The 18,310-nt window shown below is 34.4% G+C and overlaps 2 protein-coding genes across 2 annotated transcripts; both read left to right on the forward strand.

The window, feature by feature from the left end:
* The first annotated feature begins 7,096 nt into the window (after positions 1–7,096).
* Positions 7,097–15,033, forward strand: LOC114423082 (ATP-dependent DNA helicase Q-like 5). Its single transcript, XM_028389696.1, has 19 exons — positions 7,097–8,188; positions 8,769–8,822; positions 9,024–9,136; positions 9,213–9,425; positions 9,576–9,654; positions 9,914–9,967; positions 10,064–10,138; positions 10,329–10,382; positions 10,850–10,894; positions 10,981–11,075; positions 11,151–11,280; positions 12,093–12,191; positions 12,409–12,464; positions 12,718–12,820; positions 13,010–13,138; positions 13,443–13,612; positions 13,730–13,754; positions 13,864–13,979; positions 14,320–15,033. Exons 1-19 carry the CDS (start codon positions 7,172–7,174, stop codon positions 14,405–14,407), a joined length of 2,715 nt encoding a protein of 904 aa, XP_028245497.1. The 5' UTR covers positions 7,097–7,171; the 3' UTR covers positions 14,408–15,033.
* Positions 15,034–15,713: 680 nt separating this feature from the next.
* LOC114424508 (uncharacterized membrane protein YuiD-like) lies at positions 15,714–18,136 on the forward strand. The gene is made up of 5 exons (XM_028391366.1): positions 15,714–15,988; positions 16,491–16,647; positions 16,919–16,969; positions 17,193–17,285; positions 17,835–18,136. Exons 1-5 carry the CDS (start codon positions 15,891–15,893, stop codon positions 17,901–17,903), a joined length of 468 nt encoding a protein of 155 aa, XP_028247167.1. The 5' UTR covers positions 15,714–15,890; the 3' UTR covers positions 17,904–18,136.
* Positions 18,137–18,310: the final 174 nt, after the last annotated feature.

Below are 18,310 nucleotides of genomic sequence, written 5' to 3' on the forward strand. Positions count from 1 at the left end.
AACATTTTTTTCCATAGATGGATTGAATATCCATCCATAAAAATCATACTCCCTCCAATCCTACATTTCTAATCGAATTACGTATAAAAAAATAGTTAAGTTGGTTAACTTCTATTGATTTTTAATAAAATGGTACTGATCTACCCGTTTTACCTTTATTAACTAACCTTTAATTTTTGTGTGAGATAAAGGCACTAATTAAAAGAATCATTGTGCTTGTGTTGTTACGAGGCATGCATTTGGTAGTGTTAGTGGAGCACACCACTATCAATAAACATGTATTCTTTTTTATTAAAAAAATTGTTCCGATATTTTAAATGGAGGAGGCATTATTGTTAATTCATGGGAAGCTTAATTGATTCTGGTAGGAGTATCGTGCCATATATTTACTCCAGATTTATAAGATTTTTTGACAAATACATTTCCACCTTGAGATTGTGAAACACGGATGAACAAGTATTTTCACTAGATTGAAAATTTGAAATTTGCAATCAAAATTTGATTTCCTACCAAATTAAAATTTAAAAGCAAAAGATTGGCGAATTAGTATTTTTAAAAATGCACAAGGTAATCATAAATAAAAATTTGCAAATCAATATTGTTAACTAAAGGTGAAACTCACCTATTATATGAACCAAATCTGAAATATTTTGCATGGGTTTGACATCCATTTGATGTGTCAACCTGCTAACTCTCGAGACTTAAATGTGTTGGACCTTGGGGTTTTCAATGCCATTCAAGCATTGCAACACAAAGAAGCACCTAACACTATTGATGACCTTTTTGGTGTTGTGGTTAAAGCATTCAAAGAATTTCCAACTTCTAAATGTAACAAGGTTTTCTTGACACTACAATCATGCATGGTGGAAATCATGAAGGCAAAAGGATGCAACAATTATAAAATTCCACGTATTAAAAAAGAACGATGCAAAAAGGAAAGGTATATTGTCGGCTCAACTAAAATGTGATCCTTCATTAGTGGAAAAAGTCATTCTCTACTTGAGAGATGTTCATGGCTCAAGTTCATTTTGAGTTTCATGTTATTCTCTATTTCTAGTTTATCATGGGTAGAACTTTTGTATTGACATGTTTGTTCATCTAGTTTCCCATTCTTATGCTTTTATAGGAATAACTTTTTTAAATTGTTTATGGTGTTGTTGTAGTATGGAGGACTAATTTTTATGTTATGTTTACTATGGGGACTATTTAGGAGCATCAGGGAACGTTTTCGTTGAAATTTGGTATAAATGATTTTCTATTAAACTTAATCTAGTTGAATGACTCCAAATATTTGAGTATAGAGTTCAAGATATGAAAAAAAATGTCAACAAAAACAAATTATTTAATTTTAGAACTTCAGAGCATGTCAACACATGTAGTCTTTATTGATATATAGGATAAGAACTTGGGTAACCTATTATCCAAACTTGGGGAATTTTCAACACTTCAAAGCATTTGCGTGCACTATGACTTAGATTTTCAAGTAATTCTATAATTAAGAATGATTCTAGATGACTTATGCAATATAAATTTTGTTGAATTGGAAACAACTACACATCATGAATTTTAGAAAAATCTATGTATATCGTTTGATTGGAACAGGAAGTTACCACCAAGCAAATAACACTAGCTATCAAAGGTTCCTTGCAAAAATAATCTTTTTTACTTATATTTTTACTCATATCTTTACCTTGCAAAAATAATCTTTTTACTCATCAAGTATAGGAACTGATACTTAAGGAGAGGTCTATAAATTGAATCTAATACAAAAAAGAAAGAAAAAAACTCATTTTCTAGATTGGAGTTAGGATCACAAGTCTTATTTTGGAGTAAAATTCAATACACAAGCATACAAATTTATGGTTAGACATGATTGAATATTTTTTGTAAGTGGAGATCAGATAAAGCATGTAAAAGATTAAAATAATTGTAAAAAGTGTGTAACAACGCACGAACTAACTTTGGAAAATGACCATTATCTCATTACAAGTTTGCAACTTTTTCTTTTGGTGAGAGTTTGACTATTATGAGTGTGCAACCGTTACTTGATATGGAAATGGATCCATCTCTTAATGTCCAAATAAATCCATTTAAAGAAGCCACAAAAAATATCCTTGGCCAAGCTAAGTAACGTCAGGGTAGGGAAAATATTTTTAATAAGAAAAAATTCCATTAAAATTACTCCTTTCATGTTCTCTAAAAATCTCACTAGGCTTCCGAACAAAACATCAAAACACCCTACAATAAACCAATCACTTATCAAACAAAGCCCAATCCCAAACAAACCATGCTTCAAAATAAATTCGTAACATACTCCTAAAAAATTCTTTCTTTCCCTTATCCTCAACACCATCATCTTCAAAAGGAAACGAAAACTTGTTAAGATCAAAATTTGCAATCTTATTGTTTTTTAATACAACTGCAGAAGCCTGAGCATTCAAATCTTTATGTTTTGCAGATTGAATTTCTTTATATTTAATTTGTAGATTTGCTTCAACAACTTATTTTTCATCATTCTCATAATTTTTGTTTTCTATTGAAAACTTGTTGAGATCAAATTTTGCAATCTCTTTGTTCTCGAATACAATTGCAAGAGCCTGAGCATTCAAGTCTTCATCACCTTCATATGAATCTTTAAGATCCAATGCAACTACAAAAGAAAAGGAAAGTAAAAAAAATAAAAATTAAACAACAATAGCTAAAAAAAGGCTAAAATTAGAGAAAATGATTAAGAAAACTTTGATACTTGTTAAATATATGTCCATCAATGCTAAATGTTGATTCTGATGCAACTGTAGTAAGTGGTATACTCAAAATATCTCGTGCCATCAAAGAAAGTTCAAGATATTTCATTCCATTTCCAATACTCCAAAACATTCAAATCAACATTCTGCATATGATCAAGTTTATCTTCAAGCAAATAAGCTTCCAAATAAGATTCTTTCCTTGACGATGCACACAACTTGCTTTGAAAGCTTCCAAAACTCTTCAAATGGCTTGATGAGATAATGCTTGGACTACTTCTACTAGATCTTTGTGAACATGACAGATTTGCCTCATTTGGTGAGGAATTTTGATACTTTTGAAAAAAACCCTCTAACTTATCATATATTTTTTTTATCAATCTCACTCCCTTTTCATTTCCATACAACTTCACATACCAATATTAAACAAATTGCACCTTATATATAGGATCTAAGATGACACCAAAGGATAAAATAACGCTGTAAGAGTCTCAATATTTTTCAAATTTTACCTTCATTTTTCTAGCCATGCAATAGATTTGTTTTTCATTTTCAAACTCACAATGAAAAAGCATGCAACTTGTAATATCCCAATTTTTCGTAAATAAATTTAAAAAGCTTTTTAGTAAAAATAAATAAATAAATAAATATAGAGCAAATAATAGGCTGAGTACCCTAGGTATAAATAGTTATGTTAAGTCAGCTGCCTCCTTTTGGCCTCATTTTCGTTTTTCCTCTTCTCCTCTCAAAACCCTTTCTTTTTCCCGCAGCCCACCAAACCTGTCTCAGTAAAACAACGATCTTGAACTTGTTCATCGTTGGATCGTCGTGAAATTTGAGTATCATGTTTGAAACCCAATTCCGAACATTCTCACCGTTGGGAATTTCAAAATCATATCTGAGCTTAGAGAAAAGCCCTTCGCATTGTAACATTTTAATTTCCCGCAGAAACCCAAAACTGTCTCGGTAAAACTACGATCCCGGTTTCGTTAGCCGTTGGATTTTCATGAAATTTGGATATGTTGTTCGAAATTCAATTCCGCACGCTTACACCGTTGGGATTTGCGAGAAAATATTCGTGGAGGAAGAAAAAGGAATCGCATGAAGACAATACAAGTGGAAGTTTCAATCTCTTCTCCGTTTCTCTGACGTTTGGGAATTCTATCGGAGCAGTCAGAGGAATAATTGAAAGAATTTCAGGGAATCGCTAGAGATGTTGCTATCGCTGGCTGAAGACACGTGATTCCGCTCAGAGGTAAGGGATGAGTTATTCACAATTGGGGATTAATGAGAACATGTGTAGGGATCCTTAGAGGATTAAATTGGGGTTTTATTTTGGGATGTTTGTTAAATTACAATTTTTTCCTTTATGATTATAAATAAAATATTGATGTCCTAATGAAGACTGCTTGATAAATTGTGCTCTTGATATTTGTATGTTTCGACCTATGATTTTGATATAATTGTGTAATATTATTTGAGGGGTTTTAGTCATCATGTTGTGATGGTCTTATATATAAATTGTTATATTGAGGATATGAAATGATGATTCAAATTGTGAGTATGTGATGAATTGTAGAATAACATGTTTTTGAGATTATAATATTGTTATTGAGATTGAGTATAAGTGTAAAGTTGAACATGTGTTAATTTGTGAGATACGTGTAAACATGTGATGGTGGATTGTCACACTATGAGATGTGAAATTGTGAATGAGTTCTAGCTGTGGATAAGTGTGTAGTTAACACTTGATGTGAAATTACTTGTGTTGTAAGCTATGAATTGTACAATAACCCGACCAGTGTTATCTTGAGAAAAGCGTTGATGCGCAGTGTTAAAGAGAAAATGTAGGTTTCCTATTTAGGAACCAGTGTTAAATCGTAGCGCAATTGTGTTGAACGTGTTTAAAACACGAGTGTAAGGTCGTGGGTGTTGTATAATTCATTAGCAGTGTCTGCATGCAAAAATTATTTTAGGGGTTGGACCTGAATCAGGAGGGAGAGGCCCTGACGGACTCTTCGGAATGTAGGCCTTGGGGGTCACCGGGTTTGAGTGCTCCTTTAAGCCTATGCTGATCTCATATGGTTGGAGCATTCTCGCAAAACATCGTGACCCTGACTGGTCTTCCTATGATCTTACTTAGTGAGAGTGACCTGACAAACCCATGGTGTGGTGTGTCTTGTTATGTACTCCTAAGCGCCCCAGAGTGGTTTTTTACTGACATGGTACCACATTGCATATAGGATTAAGTCTTAGCATAACTATTGCATATGCTTGCTAATTGATGTGTTATTATATCTTGATCGAAGTGTGGGATTCTTGTGTAATGTGATTGATAATTGAAAAGTGAATTTTGAATGACGAAGTGGTGAAGTTACGTGAGCTATGTTTAAGCAAGTGGTATCTCATTTATATAATATGTATATTTAATTGTCTTGTTTCTCTATTAGCTATGAATGTGATAACTCACTCCCTGTGTGTTGTTGTGTTTGGATCCTGTGATGATCTTGAACTTGTGTTCGAGGGAGCAGATGAATAGGTGGATGACTATGAAGAACCTCATGCTAGAGGACACGGGAACACAACGCTCTGATAGGATGTGACATTAGGATATAGGTTCTATATTAATTGTATGAAGCTTAGACGACCTTGTTGAGTCGAGAATACTTTATTATTTATTTGGACAAGTTTAAATATGATGTAGAAGAAAATGAATGTGAGCCTTTTTCCCCTTTGAAAGACTTGTTTTTAAAAAAAGTTTTAAAAATACTTTTAATTAATATTTGAATTTTTTTATTCCTTATTAGTATGTATGTGAGGGACAGAGGGTGTCACACAACTTCATTAATATTAATCTAAATACTTCACATACCATAAAAATAGAGGTTGGCGGTCGGATAAGTGCTGCCTGAGAAAAGAGTGGTGATATCACAAAATGGCTTAAAAAACATTGCTGATTTTTCTACCTCAACCCACTCCTCTTCTAATAAGCAATTATCAAAATAAGGATCCATATATTTTTAGGATGGTAAAGGCTTCATGAAAACCTATAACACTTTCAAGCATGAGATATGTGGAATTCCATCTTGTAGGCACATATTGACAAACTTGCTTAGATGTCACATGTGAAAGTTTCTCTAAACATGCAAACTTTGACTTTTGTGGATTTGAACCCCTAATATATTTCACACACTCTCGAATTTTAATCAAAGAACTGTCGATCACCTTCAAACCCTCGTGGACAATCAAATTTAGAATATGTGCCCCACACTTAATATGAAAATAACCTCAATTAGCAACCAATCCTAACCTAAACAATGGATGTTTCTTCAATATCTTCATCATTGCTTTGTTGTTAGAAACATTATCTAAAGTGATTGTGAACATTTTTTTATCAACATCCAACTCTTTTAAAAGACTAAGTAGCTTCTCGGCCAAATTAGCACTAGTATAAGGCGGAGGAAAGTTAAAGAAAGCTAACACTTTTTTTATGTAACTCTCAAACCTTAGTAATAAAGTGTGTAGTCAATACCATATATTGATTGGTAGTGATTAATGACCACAGATCAACGGTTAAACAAATTTGTCCAGGAATGGATTGTAAGTGACATTTGAGAATTTCTTTTTCTTTCCTATATCTCTTCAAAACCTTTGACTTTGATATGTTTCAACATATTGTTTTAGCATGTGGGTTTAAAAAACAAAGCAAATCCCTAAACTGCTTCATGTTCAACAACAACAACAACAAAAAAAAGATAGCTATGTTTGATGATTACCTAAACAACCTTGTCCACATATACTTTTCTTGATCAAGAAGCAGATAGGAAGATATTCTCCCATCTACATCACATTTCTTTGCATGCTTTTTCGTATTTGAAGTCCCGCTATCATTTCTTGCGACATACTCTTTACCACACTTTTTACATTTTACTTTTGGAATTCCTTCACCATTAACAAACCTCTCAAAATAGTCCCAAGCTATAGATGTTTTAATTCTTTTTGAAACTAGGAGCTGAACTCAATTGGATTCTCCTCACAAGACATATTATAACTATGATGACACCATGCAAAAACACTTTTTTTTATTGTTGCCAAATAAGACAATCCAAACAGTCGTGTGCACAAACTGCAATCAAGAACGAAGAGTGGGAAGAAAGAAGGATGGTGAATGCGTGTTAGTGTGACACACAAGGAATGAGGTGTGAGAATTTTTATTATTCTCAAAAGTATATTTAAAATAAAATTTACAAAAAATTCCTTAAAACCCGAACAGGCCCAATAGGCCCAAAACCCGAAACACGTAAAAAAAACAAAACACAAAACTGGCGGGAACATTCGCGTTCGCGGGAGCTAGCTTTTATTCACTCATTCTCTTTTCTTTTCCTTCCCCATTCTTCATCTTCGTGTTCCGATTCAACTGAATCCAAATGGAGTCCGATTCCGACTCCGATGGATCTCACATCTCCGCAACTCCACCAAGAAAATCAACTCCATCACCACCACCACCACCACCTGTAGTAGTTTCAAAAAAATCCAGAATCAGAATCAAACCTTCAAAATCAAAACCAAAACCAGACCCTTCCGGATCCTCCAAAATCCAGTCCAAATCCGACCCGATCCAGCAAGCCACCCTTCTCTCCCTCCCCACCGATCTACCCTTCCAAATCCGGCGACCTTCCGACGCGCCGTCGATTTCGTACTCCATCGAAACCCTCCCCGCCGGCTACTTCTCCTCCTCCCATTCTGCTTCCTTCTCGAAAATTCGAAGACCTCTCCTCAATCTAGAACCTTCTGAAGTCGAACAACCGGTTTTTACTTCCGTCGCGTCTGACTCACGCGCCGAGGGCGCCGACTTGAGGAAGCGTGGGAAGAGCCAGCTTCCCAACCTGATTGGCTCCAGTGCGCCAATGCCGAGCGTGAAGCCGCGAACATCCGGAGCCGGCGAAGGGAACTTCGTGAAGCTCAACATGAATGGCAAGAGAAAGAAGTTCCTCAACAAGAGAGGGAAATTTGGCGGGAAAAGGTACAAGAGTTGGAGATTCAAATCGCAGCGCGAGAAGGAGGAGGAGCAAGAAGAGGCTGTTGGAGAGTTGAAACAGAGAGGGGGTTGTAAGAGGAGGGAGATTGATGGTGATGCAGTGGAGGAGGCTGCGACCGCAGCACGCAACGTGCCTTCGGAGGAGAATTTGGTGAAGCTGTTGAGATTGGTTCATGGTTATGATTGCTTTCGAGATGGGCAGGTTGAGGCGATTAAAATGGTTCTTGCCGGGAAGTCTAGTGTGGTTGTTTTGCCGACCGGTGCAGGAAAGTCGCTGTGTTATCAGTTGCCTGCTGTGATCTTGCCTGGTGTTACATTGGTTGTTAGTCCATTGGTAGCTTTGATGATTGATCAGTTAAGGCAATTGCCTCATGTGATTATGGGTGGTCTTCTATCCAGCACTCAGGTGTTGTAAACTCTTATATATTCTCCCTTGTGCAGTGTTATTATATACTTCGGTTAATTGGTTTTGATAGGATAAACTTCTCAATAAACACTTGTAAGAGAAAAAAATAAGAAGGTAAAATGAATTAAGCTTTTCATATAAGGTAAAATCAACTTATTGACTTTAACTTTTATTGAGACTCTCTCATTTAACTTTTTCAAAAACTGGTTTTAGCTTATGTGTAAGTTAGTTAATTTTTAACTTATGGGAGAACCTTAGGGTGTATTTGATTTCTATTTCAAAATTTGTCTTTCATTTTCAAATGCAACTAAACAAGGACAACTGGCGGAGGGTGGTGCAAGGTACAAAACAGACACTGAAATTAAGGGAGATTTGAATAAGATGAAAATAGAAGAAAACAGAAAACATCTACTAGTAGTTCTGTTTTAAAAATTTGAAAATAATTTTTAAAACTTACATGGATTTTGGATTAGAGATTAGTTAGTGAGTGGTATAGTCCTTTAAGTGCTTATTGCCATACAGGATATCATCATTTCATCTCTTTATGTTTAATTCATTTTTTTATGTCTACTTATGTTAGACACCTGAAGAAGCCTCTGAATCACTCAAGCAGCTTCGTCAAGGGGGGATAAAGGTAGGACTTTCAACAACTGAATGTTTGAATGCAACTTTGGCTCAGATTGTGTAGCACTCTTGCAGATTGTTTGCATACAATGTTGTTGATTGTTTACATGCCATTTTTGTATGACATGTTGTGTATTGAGGTTTATCTGTGGATGATGGTAGTACTCTTGCATAAAGCTAATGCTAATGTTTGAAATTTTAATTTATATAGGTGCTTTTTGTTTCACCAGAGCGGTTTCTGAATGAGGAGTTTCTGTCTACTATTTCTTCTTTGCCAGCCATCTCACTTGTTGTTATTGATGAAGCACATTGTATATCTGAATGGTGAGGGAATCCCAATGTCTTTTGGTGATTTAATCTGCTTTTCTGGTTGATCTTGAAATTTTGAATATTTTTACAGGTCTCACAATTTCCGACCATCTTTTATGAGACTTAGAGCATCTCTGCTTCATAAGACACTTAATGTTCGTTCTGTGCTTGCTATGACAGCAACTGCTACAACCACAACTTTAGATGCCATCATGTCTGCTCTAGACATTCCTTCCACAAATCTTATTCAGAAGGCGCAGTTAAGGGACAATTTTCATTTGTCAGTGTCTTTGGTCAGAAATAGGCAAGTCAGATGCTTCTAATTTCTGCTTCAGCTTGTATACTTTTGTCATATCAACTTCGAACATTTAAAGCTTGTATACTTTTGTCATATCAGCTTGTTAAACTTATACATCAATAAGCTTATATACTTTGAACATTTTGAACATAATAGAATGAAAGACCTACTGAATCTGATAAAGTCTCCTCCTTTTGTGGAAGTTCAAAGCATGATCATATACTGCAAATTTCAGGTGTGTATAAGGACTGTTTTTTGTCAACTTTAAAGTACAGGATGTTTTATGATTTCTTAAACTCAACTGTTATTGTATTGCAATATATTCTTGCTTCTAGCTCAGAGCATTTGATATGTATAATATTGTTGGCAGAAAAAAAAAAGTTAGTGAGATCCTTATGGCTCAGATTTAAAATGTTGTTTTATATAGTGGATAGTTGAATATAATATAATGTTTCTATATTGGTGGGAATTAATGACGCCTCTTCTTGTTCCAGTATGAAACTGATCAAATTAACAGATATTTGAATGATAACAACATCTTGGCAAAGGTTAGCTCCGAATTTTTCTTTTGACATTGCATGTCTTTATGTATAATCCTTGACACTGAGGGTTAAATTTGATGATTGATGTGATTTACCATGTAGAGTTATCATAGTGGTATCTCTGCAAAGGAACGTAGCTATGTACAGGAGTTGTTTAATTCCAACAAGATCAGAGTGGTGAGACAAATTCTATGGTTCAATCATTAATATTGTGAATTTATGACATGAATTTTTTTATACTATCAACTATACATAAAATTACTAACTTTTAATTATTTTACCATGCAACGCAGGGGTAATATACTAGTATTCTTTTTGTTTGCTTGTTTTATTTTTTGCCAACTGATACCTTGTATTTTTTGTGAAGGTTGTTGCAACTGTGGCATTTGGCATGGGACTAGATAAAAGAGATGTCGGAGCTGTAAGGCTTATCAACATGTTATGGCTTTCTGCATTAATTTGCATGAACTGGTTTATGACAGTAGAAGTTCCCTAGGATGGTATGCTCATATAGTGGTTCACTGATTCGCATTGTGCTCTTGTTGCATGGTAACCTGATTTTCCATGTGTCTTATGATTCAAACTTTTGAAGTCTGTCTCTATCAGGAACAACTGATTCTTCTTCAAAAGATTTTTATTTATGCTTAAAGTCCCAAAATGGGGACAAATGGTCTTGGATGGATATTTGAGTTCTTTCCCTGGTCTCTGTTCCTGCAAATCACTGGTAGTTACTTTAGTTAATAGTTCAGTTTACAAAATAAAGTTTTTGAGCATCACTCATATATGTTTCTCTTGTATTTTACACGCTACATATTTGTATTGCAATATAAATTATCTTGCATATTACAGTAATTCATACTGAAACTTCATTGTCATATCTGTGTTTAGGTAATTCATTACAGTTTGCCTGAAAGTCTGGAAGAGTATGTACAGGTATATGATTCCTTCTAAATTTTAGTAGTGGCATAGCAAGATATTCTATCATATGCTTTGCTTAATAAAGGGAATTGGTACTTTAGGAAATAGGACGTGCTGGAAGGGATGGGAGGTTGTCGTACTGTCACCTATTTTATGATGATGAGACATATTTCAAACTTCGTAGTCTAACGCACAGGTAATGCAATTCTTTTTTATTCTTAACTTTTTCTCACTGTCAAATTGTTCTTAATGCATTTTTTTTAATCCTCAGTGAAGGAGTAGATGAATATGCAGTGAACAAATTTCTGCGTGAAGTGTTTCCTGCTGACAAAAACTCCTGTGGGAAAATCTGTTCATTAATCAAAGAATCTGCTTCACGCAGATTTGATATGAAAGAAGAGGTCCTCTACTCTATACTACCATTCATTTGAATTTTTTTAAGTTTGATTTCTCAGACAAATGATTTTCAATTAAAATTTCAGACAGACTTCATAACATCCTCTTGATATTTTGATGATAAATAAAGAGGGGGGATAGCTCCAAATTTTCTGTCATTAGGATGATATCTGTAGGGTATGCATGCTATGCCAAAACACCATTTTTAGCCATACTGATTGTAGATTATGTTAGGAACCAAGAATTGAAATGAGAAAGAAAAGAAAAGATTTTATTGACCAGTAAGAAAAAAACAGAAAATAGGAGAGAAAACTCTCCTCCAAGAGTTTCCCCTTCACAAAGAATTTTTCCTTTAACAAAGAGCTAATACTTAATTTACAATGACAACTAATTTGCCTCTCTCCTATCCTTCTTCCCCTATTTATATCTAATAAACTCCTCTAACTAACTAACTAACTCATTAACAGACTAACTATCTTAACTAACTTTCCCTTCTCCTTATATCCTAACAGGTTATATCTGTGTTTGTACAAAAAATCTGGTTTTGTTTTATCTTTCTTTGCTAAGTCCTTGAGTCCAAAGAGATCAAGATTAACTTTAAACCAGATAAAGCTAAGGTGGGTTTCTGTACAGTGATTAGGATTTTTTCTTCTTGGACAATCATCTAGATATAGGGGTCAGTCATCTCTATCCATTTATATGACATTTAACATGCTACTAATGAAACCTGTTCCTGTAAGGAAACTCAAGATAATTATATGTTGCCTATTTTAGTCTAGGTCTACAGTTTAAAATGTCTTATATTTTCCTTTACCAGGTGATGCTTACACTTTTGACACGCTTGGAGTTGGGTGATGTACAGTACTTGCAGTTACATCCACAGATAAATGTAACTGGCACTTTGAATTTTCACAAGGTGCAGACTCACCTTTGCATGTAGAATTTGTCACGCAAGATGGATAAATTTATGAGTGCTATCTCTCTAAATCTATATATTTAAACTTGAATTTTCTGATAGGACATCTCACTCTTATACTACTTTTTGTTAATTTTTAACTGAAATCTGGAAAACTAAATATGGTTTCAGTAATTATTTAGTTGATTGTATTTTTTAACTTTTGGCACTATTGCAGTCTCCTCCGCCATTACTTGCTCAGAAGGTTTCTGCTATAGCTGTAATTCTAAAAAGGTAACAATAGTAAGCATATTACATTTTTTGGCCTTTCACCTTTCCCAACCTTTTCCCCTGTTTCCACTGGATGGTACTGATTTCCGACTGAGTTATGTTAATGTTGTAAACCTCAACATGGAGTCTGGCTGGCTCCAAATTTTCAATTTCTATAAAGGGAAGTTATATCTGATTGTGACCACTAAAAAAGCAGTTTAATTCTACTTACACTCATACTTCTGTTAAATTGAATCTTTTGTGTGTGATTTTTCAGATCTGAAACCAAGCATGGGCAATATATTTTTGACATTCCAACTGTGGCAAATGACATGGGGGTTACAGCAGTGGAATTAATAAATCAGTTGTACGACCTGAAGGTTTGGATTAGTGGATATATTTTTTATTGAGATTAATCTTGCCCATTTTTTTCTTTCAAAACAATGTTTCTTGTCTGATTCTGATTTGGGACACCTAACTCATTTGCTGTAGCTCTACCCTTCCTGTGTGTGGTACTGAAGCAATAATATAAATACAATCTGACCTCATTATTTGTGAAATATTCTCAGTTGATGGGAGAAATAACTTATGAAATGAAGGACTTGGCCTACTGTTATAGGATCATTGAAGTCCCAACAGACTTGTTATCTCTATCAGCAGATATTACCCGATGGTTATCGGAAGTTGAAAATTGTAAGGTAAGTAAATTCTGATAAACTTGTGAGATATTTATTTATTTAGGCATTTTTTTAAAATATGTTCATCTAGGATGTTGTATCCTCTGCTCAATTGTTTTCCTTTTTGGGATTCGAAATTGAAATGTAATGTTATGACATTGTCCCATATTCCTCTCATAATCAGAAGCCCCTGAACCTTGAATTAGTACTTCTCGGATAATTCGTTTTAGATGAAATGTTGCATCCATTGAGTTTGTGTAGTCAAATTTCATGTCCAAGTTATCAATGATTGATTCATTTTCTCATGGTTCTATTTTTTGAGTAGGTACGAAAAATGGATGCAATGTTTAATGCTGCATATTTTGCATTAAATCTATGTGATACGATGCAAGGTTGCAGTGGTGCCAATCATACACCATGCTTGCAAAGGAAAATATTGGATTACTTTTCTGGAGTTGATAATGCTGATTTCTGCAAGAAAATTGGTCAAAGCAGGTTATTTCTAATTTCTTTGAGCTAAGCTCCGTATTATAAAACAAAAATTTAACCTGTGACTTATATGCTAATTGCTACATTATCTTGTACTAAAATTCGTGGTATTTGCATGTGCAGCCCTTTCCTGCGGGCAGATATAAAGGTAAGTTGTCATTTGAGCATCCTGATAATCTTTAAAAAGTTTGATACATATATATCATGTTTGGAACAAAAAGTTTTAAAATCTTACCTGTTCCTTTGGGTATCACCAGGTCTTTCTGCAGAGCAATTCACAGGCTCGATTTACACCAAGAGCCGTTGCGAGGGTAATGCATGGAATTGCAAGCCCAGCTTATCCTTCAACAGCATGGAGTAAAACTCATTTCTGGTACATTAAAATTCATTTTTTTTCTTTCTATTTTATGACCTTAATACTGCTTGATAATTGGAAATAAATTGGGTGAGTTTGAACTGTTGTACGTTTAGTTTAGTTAGAAACTTAGAATTGTGTACACATGCATCAATATCAATAGACAAACATTAGTCATGATATGCTGTTCCAAAACTTTTAACTTTTGTTTGGGAAACAAAAAGAGAAGGAAAATCTAGAAAGCAGTAACCGTTCCTTTCATTTTTTCCCCTCCTATTTTTGTTTTTTATGGTGTCCGGGCTTTATATCATTCATTAGAACATAGTGCTAAAACTGAACATTTAATTATGGATTTCAGGGGAAGGTATACGCATATAGACTTTCAGGTAGTGATGGAAGCAGCAAAGGAAGAACTTAAGAATTTTGTTGGAAAAGATACACTCTAGCCGTTTAGAATTGATTGAGTTTACCATACAAATTTGGATCGGGGATCACCTAGTCTTTAACAGAATCCGTCCAAGACCTGCATTGATCCAAGGCCCAGAAAAAAAAAGCTTAATTTATGTGCCCTATCAAGTGGTTGGACTCCAATTGGGGAGTTCCGTGGCATGTTATTGTTGTCGTAAATTTGGCACCAGCACATGTCTGTCATCACATGTTGAGACAAACGAAAGGAAAATTGAAGCTCTGCCTCATTTGTGTCATTGATTTGCATTTGTCCAATTGTCCGTTGGGATAGCATGCGTCCTGTGGTTGGAGGAATCATGGATTTACAATCCTTTGCTGTCTGATATTTTGTTGTTATCACTTTGTCCTAGAGTCTGGTCTAAAGGAAAAAGCAGATCAACTCACTCAACTTTTAGTTTTTTCTTTTTCCCTCCTTTCTTGAATAGCACCCAATGCCAACAACGGCTTAACGGTGTTATTATTTGCTTACACTTAAATATCTTCTTTAAATTTCTGAGTATGTGCTCGTGTATACATAGTAATTCACATTAACACAACAATGACAAAATTATTTGACCTTTTTCACTATATTTTTGTGTCAAGTGGCATTCAATTGTTTATTTTATTCTGTTTGAATGAAATTTACATTTTCTTTTCCATTAAATTAGTTCTACACCATAATACCATTAGCGAAAAAATGAGTTTTAACTTGTAAATGCAGAATCCTTAAAAAAAACTTATAAATCCAGAAGCAGAAAGGTAACAGTGTCACTTTACAGAGTACAGAATGGTTCATAAATATGCACATGCAGTTAAAAATACTACTGGTAGAATAAATAATACATGAGGAGCAGTGGAATTTATTTATTATGAGCCGAAACCTTGACATTTTGAAGCGTCCCTAGTGCATTGCTTCTCATACATCACGATGTTTCGAATCTTGAAATTTCTTTTATTATTTTTAGGTACAAATATTCTTGGACTTAACGTACAAGTATTTTGATGAGTTTAATTTTTATATACGATCCATTAAAAAAATTATATTGTCAATTTTTAAAAATGATCATTTATATGATTTTTAAGGTAATTATATAAGATGTGATTTATCTATTTAAATATTAAATAGTAACTATATATTATCTTAATTATTTGTATTAAATTTTATTAAAATTAAACAGTAATAAGAATATAATTAAAGAATTCAAGTTTTTTAAATTTAGCTTTAAAGTTATTCTACTTGAATATTCTAAACAAGAGAAATATATTCAGGTGTGAAAGCCAAAGTATGACCGTTAGTTAGCATTTTGGAAGAAAAAAGAAGCAATCCAACCAACCAGTGAGAAGACATCATTTCATTTATCCTTCTTCTCAAATGAGTCTCTCTTTTTGTTCCTTCTAAGGCTAAGCCTTCCTAGATAGTAGATCCCTTTACACTTTACGGATTCCAATATTGTCAAACTCCCTGTGGATGAGGCTGCAGCCATGCATTCTAAACCCTCATCTATCACTTCCAATTACCCTCTCATTTCTGCCATTGTTGCTTTTGCACTAGCTCAATCCATCAAGTTCTTCACCACTTGGTTGGCATTCCCTTTTCTTTCTTTATGTTTCCTTAAAACTTAAAATCCAATTTGATCTGGTTGTTATGGTTCCAACATGTAGTTGTTGTTGTTTTTTTATTAACAAATGTTAGTTGTTAGTATTATTAGTTTTTGTTAGGGGGAGATTCGAACCCGCGACCTCTCCCCCCTTCCCTTCTCCCTTCACCACTAGACCAACCTTATATCTCCTTCCAACATGAAGCTGGTGCAGTTTAAGACCTCAAGATTTCACATATATCTTTGATATCCATGGACATGTGAAGTTTTTTAATAAACTAAACTCAACAACTAGATATATGTGTGTGTGTGTGTGTGTGTGTGTGTGTGTAAAAGTTAAAACTAAAGTGTAAGGGTATGGATGAATGTAATGGTTCAAAGAGAAATGGTTAATTTTTCATTTTGAAGTATAAAATTTGTTTTAAAAAAATAGGTAAGAGATGATCAGATGGTTTAAAAGTCTTAATGTTTCTTAGATATGCAGGTTTAAGGATAGAAGATGGGATCTGAAGCAATTAGTTGGGTCTGGTGGAATGCCATCATCTCATTCAGCAACTGTCACTGCTCTTGCAGCTGCTATTGGATTGCAAGAAGGCTTTGGAGGACCTCTTTTTGCCACTGCCTTGGTTTTTGCTTGTATTGTATGACCCCTCTCTTTAGTTCTTCAAATAAATCAATAGTGAAGAGTGAAGACCCCTTAAAGGGCTTGATATTTTGTTTACTAATTATTATGATCTGTGACATAAGTAATACTCAATCTATTCTTGCTCCATATCTGCACCTGTAGGAATAGACATTATGTTACTGTTAATTTCCCAAAAACAGTTAAAAATGCACCTAGTTTAGACAATCAGAAACTAAAGTAATAATGCTGTTGTGTAAAATAAGTTCTGAAAAACAGATTGGTGGCAGGTGATGTATGATGCTACTGGTGTAAGATTGCAAGCAGGACGCCAAGCAGAGGTTTGATACCTACCCTTCTACATTTACTACCTATGCCATTGTTTGTCATTTCCTTTACTTATATGCAATCTTCTGGTTTTTTTTTTTCTCACCACAGATGTGAGATAAAATGCCATGGAAGCCTTTTCTGTTTGCCTATGATTGCTGTGCCTTACAGCTTTGCTCCTTTGTTTTAGTTGGTTTTAGTGGATTATATTGAATTTGAATGAATGAATATTCCCAGGTTTTAAACCAAATTGTGTATGAACTTCCTGCTGAGCATCCTCTGGCCGAAAGCAGACCACTTCGCGAACTTCTTGGGCACACCCCCCCTCAGGTTCTCATTTTTCATACGATTGCTTCCTATAATTATGTGATGGACCTAAGTTTTACCAATGAAATTCAGTGCACCCTAGAATGACACTGCTTCAAAATGTTAAGGGCTTAAGCCTTCATAAAGTTATATATTTTATTTCAGTTCATTTTGGATTCTATCATATAGTACTACTTTATTATACAATGCCAAGTGAATGAACCTTTTCATAGAGATAATAATGTGCCAAATGATAGGTTCTACAGTTGCTGATTATGTTCATTCTGAGTTATAATGTGCTTCAGTTAATAATTAGCTATTTAGCTCATCTGCATTTACATTACTAGCCTTGTACACATGTTCCACTATTTCCACTTCCACGGTATATTTTTTTTTCTTCCTCATTTTATGTAATATTTCCATTTCCACCTTCTCCTTACCCCTTGATGCTTGTTAAAGTGAGCAGATATAAGTTCTTAAAAAGTGGGACAAGTAATTGACCACAGTAATATATTTTAGGATTAAATATATGTTTTTAATCCCTCAAATTTGGGGTATGTCTTCATATTGCAGGTCATTGTCGGTGGGATACTTGGACTTTTAACAGCAATTGGCCTTTTAAGACCTGTGACCAAGAATTGAGGCCTTTCTTGACATTACTAACGGGGAAAACAATGTCAAATCTTTCTCGACTTCAACTGTGGTCTCAAATTCTTCACTCAAAAACAAGTCTACATTCTCATGAACTTCACCATCTGATGTCAACAGCATGTATTAAAATCTAATAAACTACTACATTTTATTAGGTATCTAAGAAGGACTAATACATATTATTTGACATCATTCATTGATCAAAATCATTTGATTTATCAGAACAACCGTGGCCTTATTTTCAAACTTAATCTGTAGAATTTTTACTAATCACCTTAGAGGTATTTTAGGACCATATTTAGCTGGACATGAGAAAAAACCTTAGCAAAGGGAAGTGAAGAGAGCACTCTGAAATGATACCTCTGGAAGAACACTACATGCAACAATCACCAAAACCA

This window comes from Glycine soja, chromosome 8, assembly GCF_004193775.1.
Source record: "Glycine soja cultivar W05 chromosome 8, ASM419377v2, whole genome shotgun sequence".
Lineage (NCBI taxonomy): Eukaryota > Viridiplantae > Streptophyta > Magnoliopsida > Fabales > Fabaceae > Glycine > Glycine soja.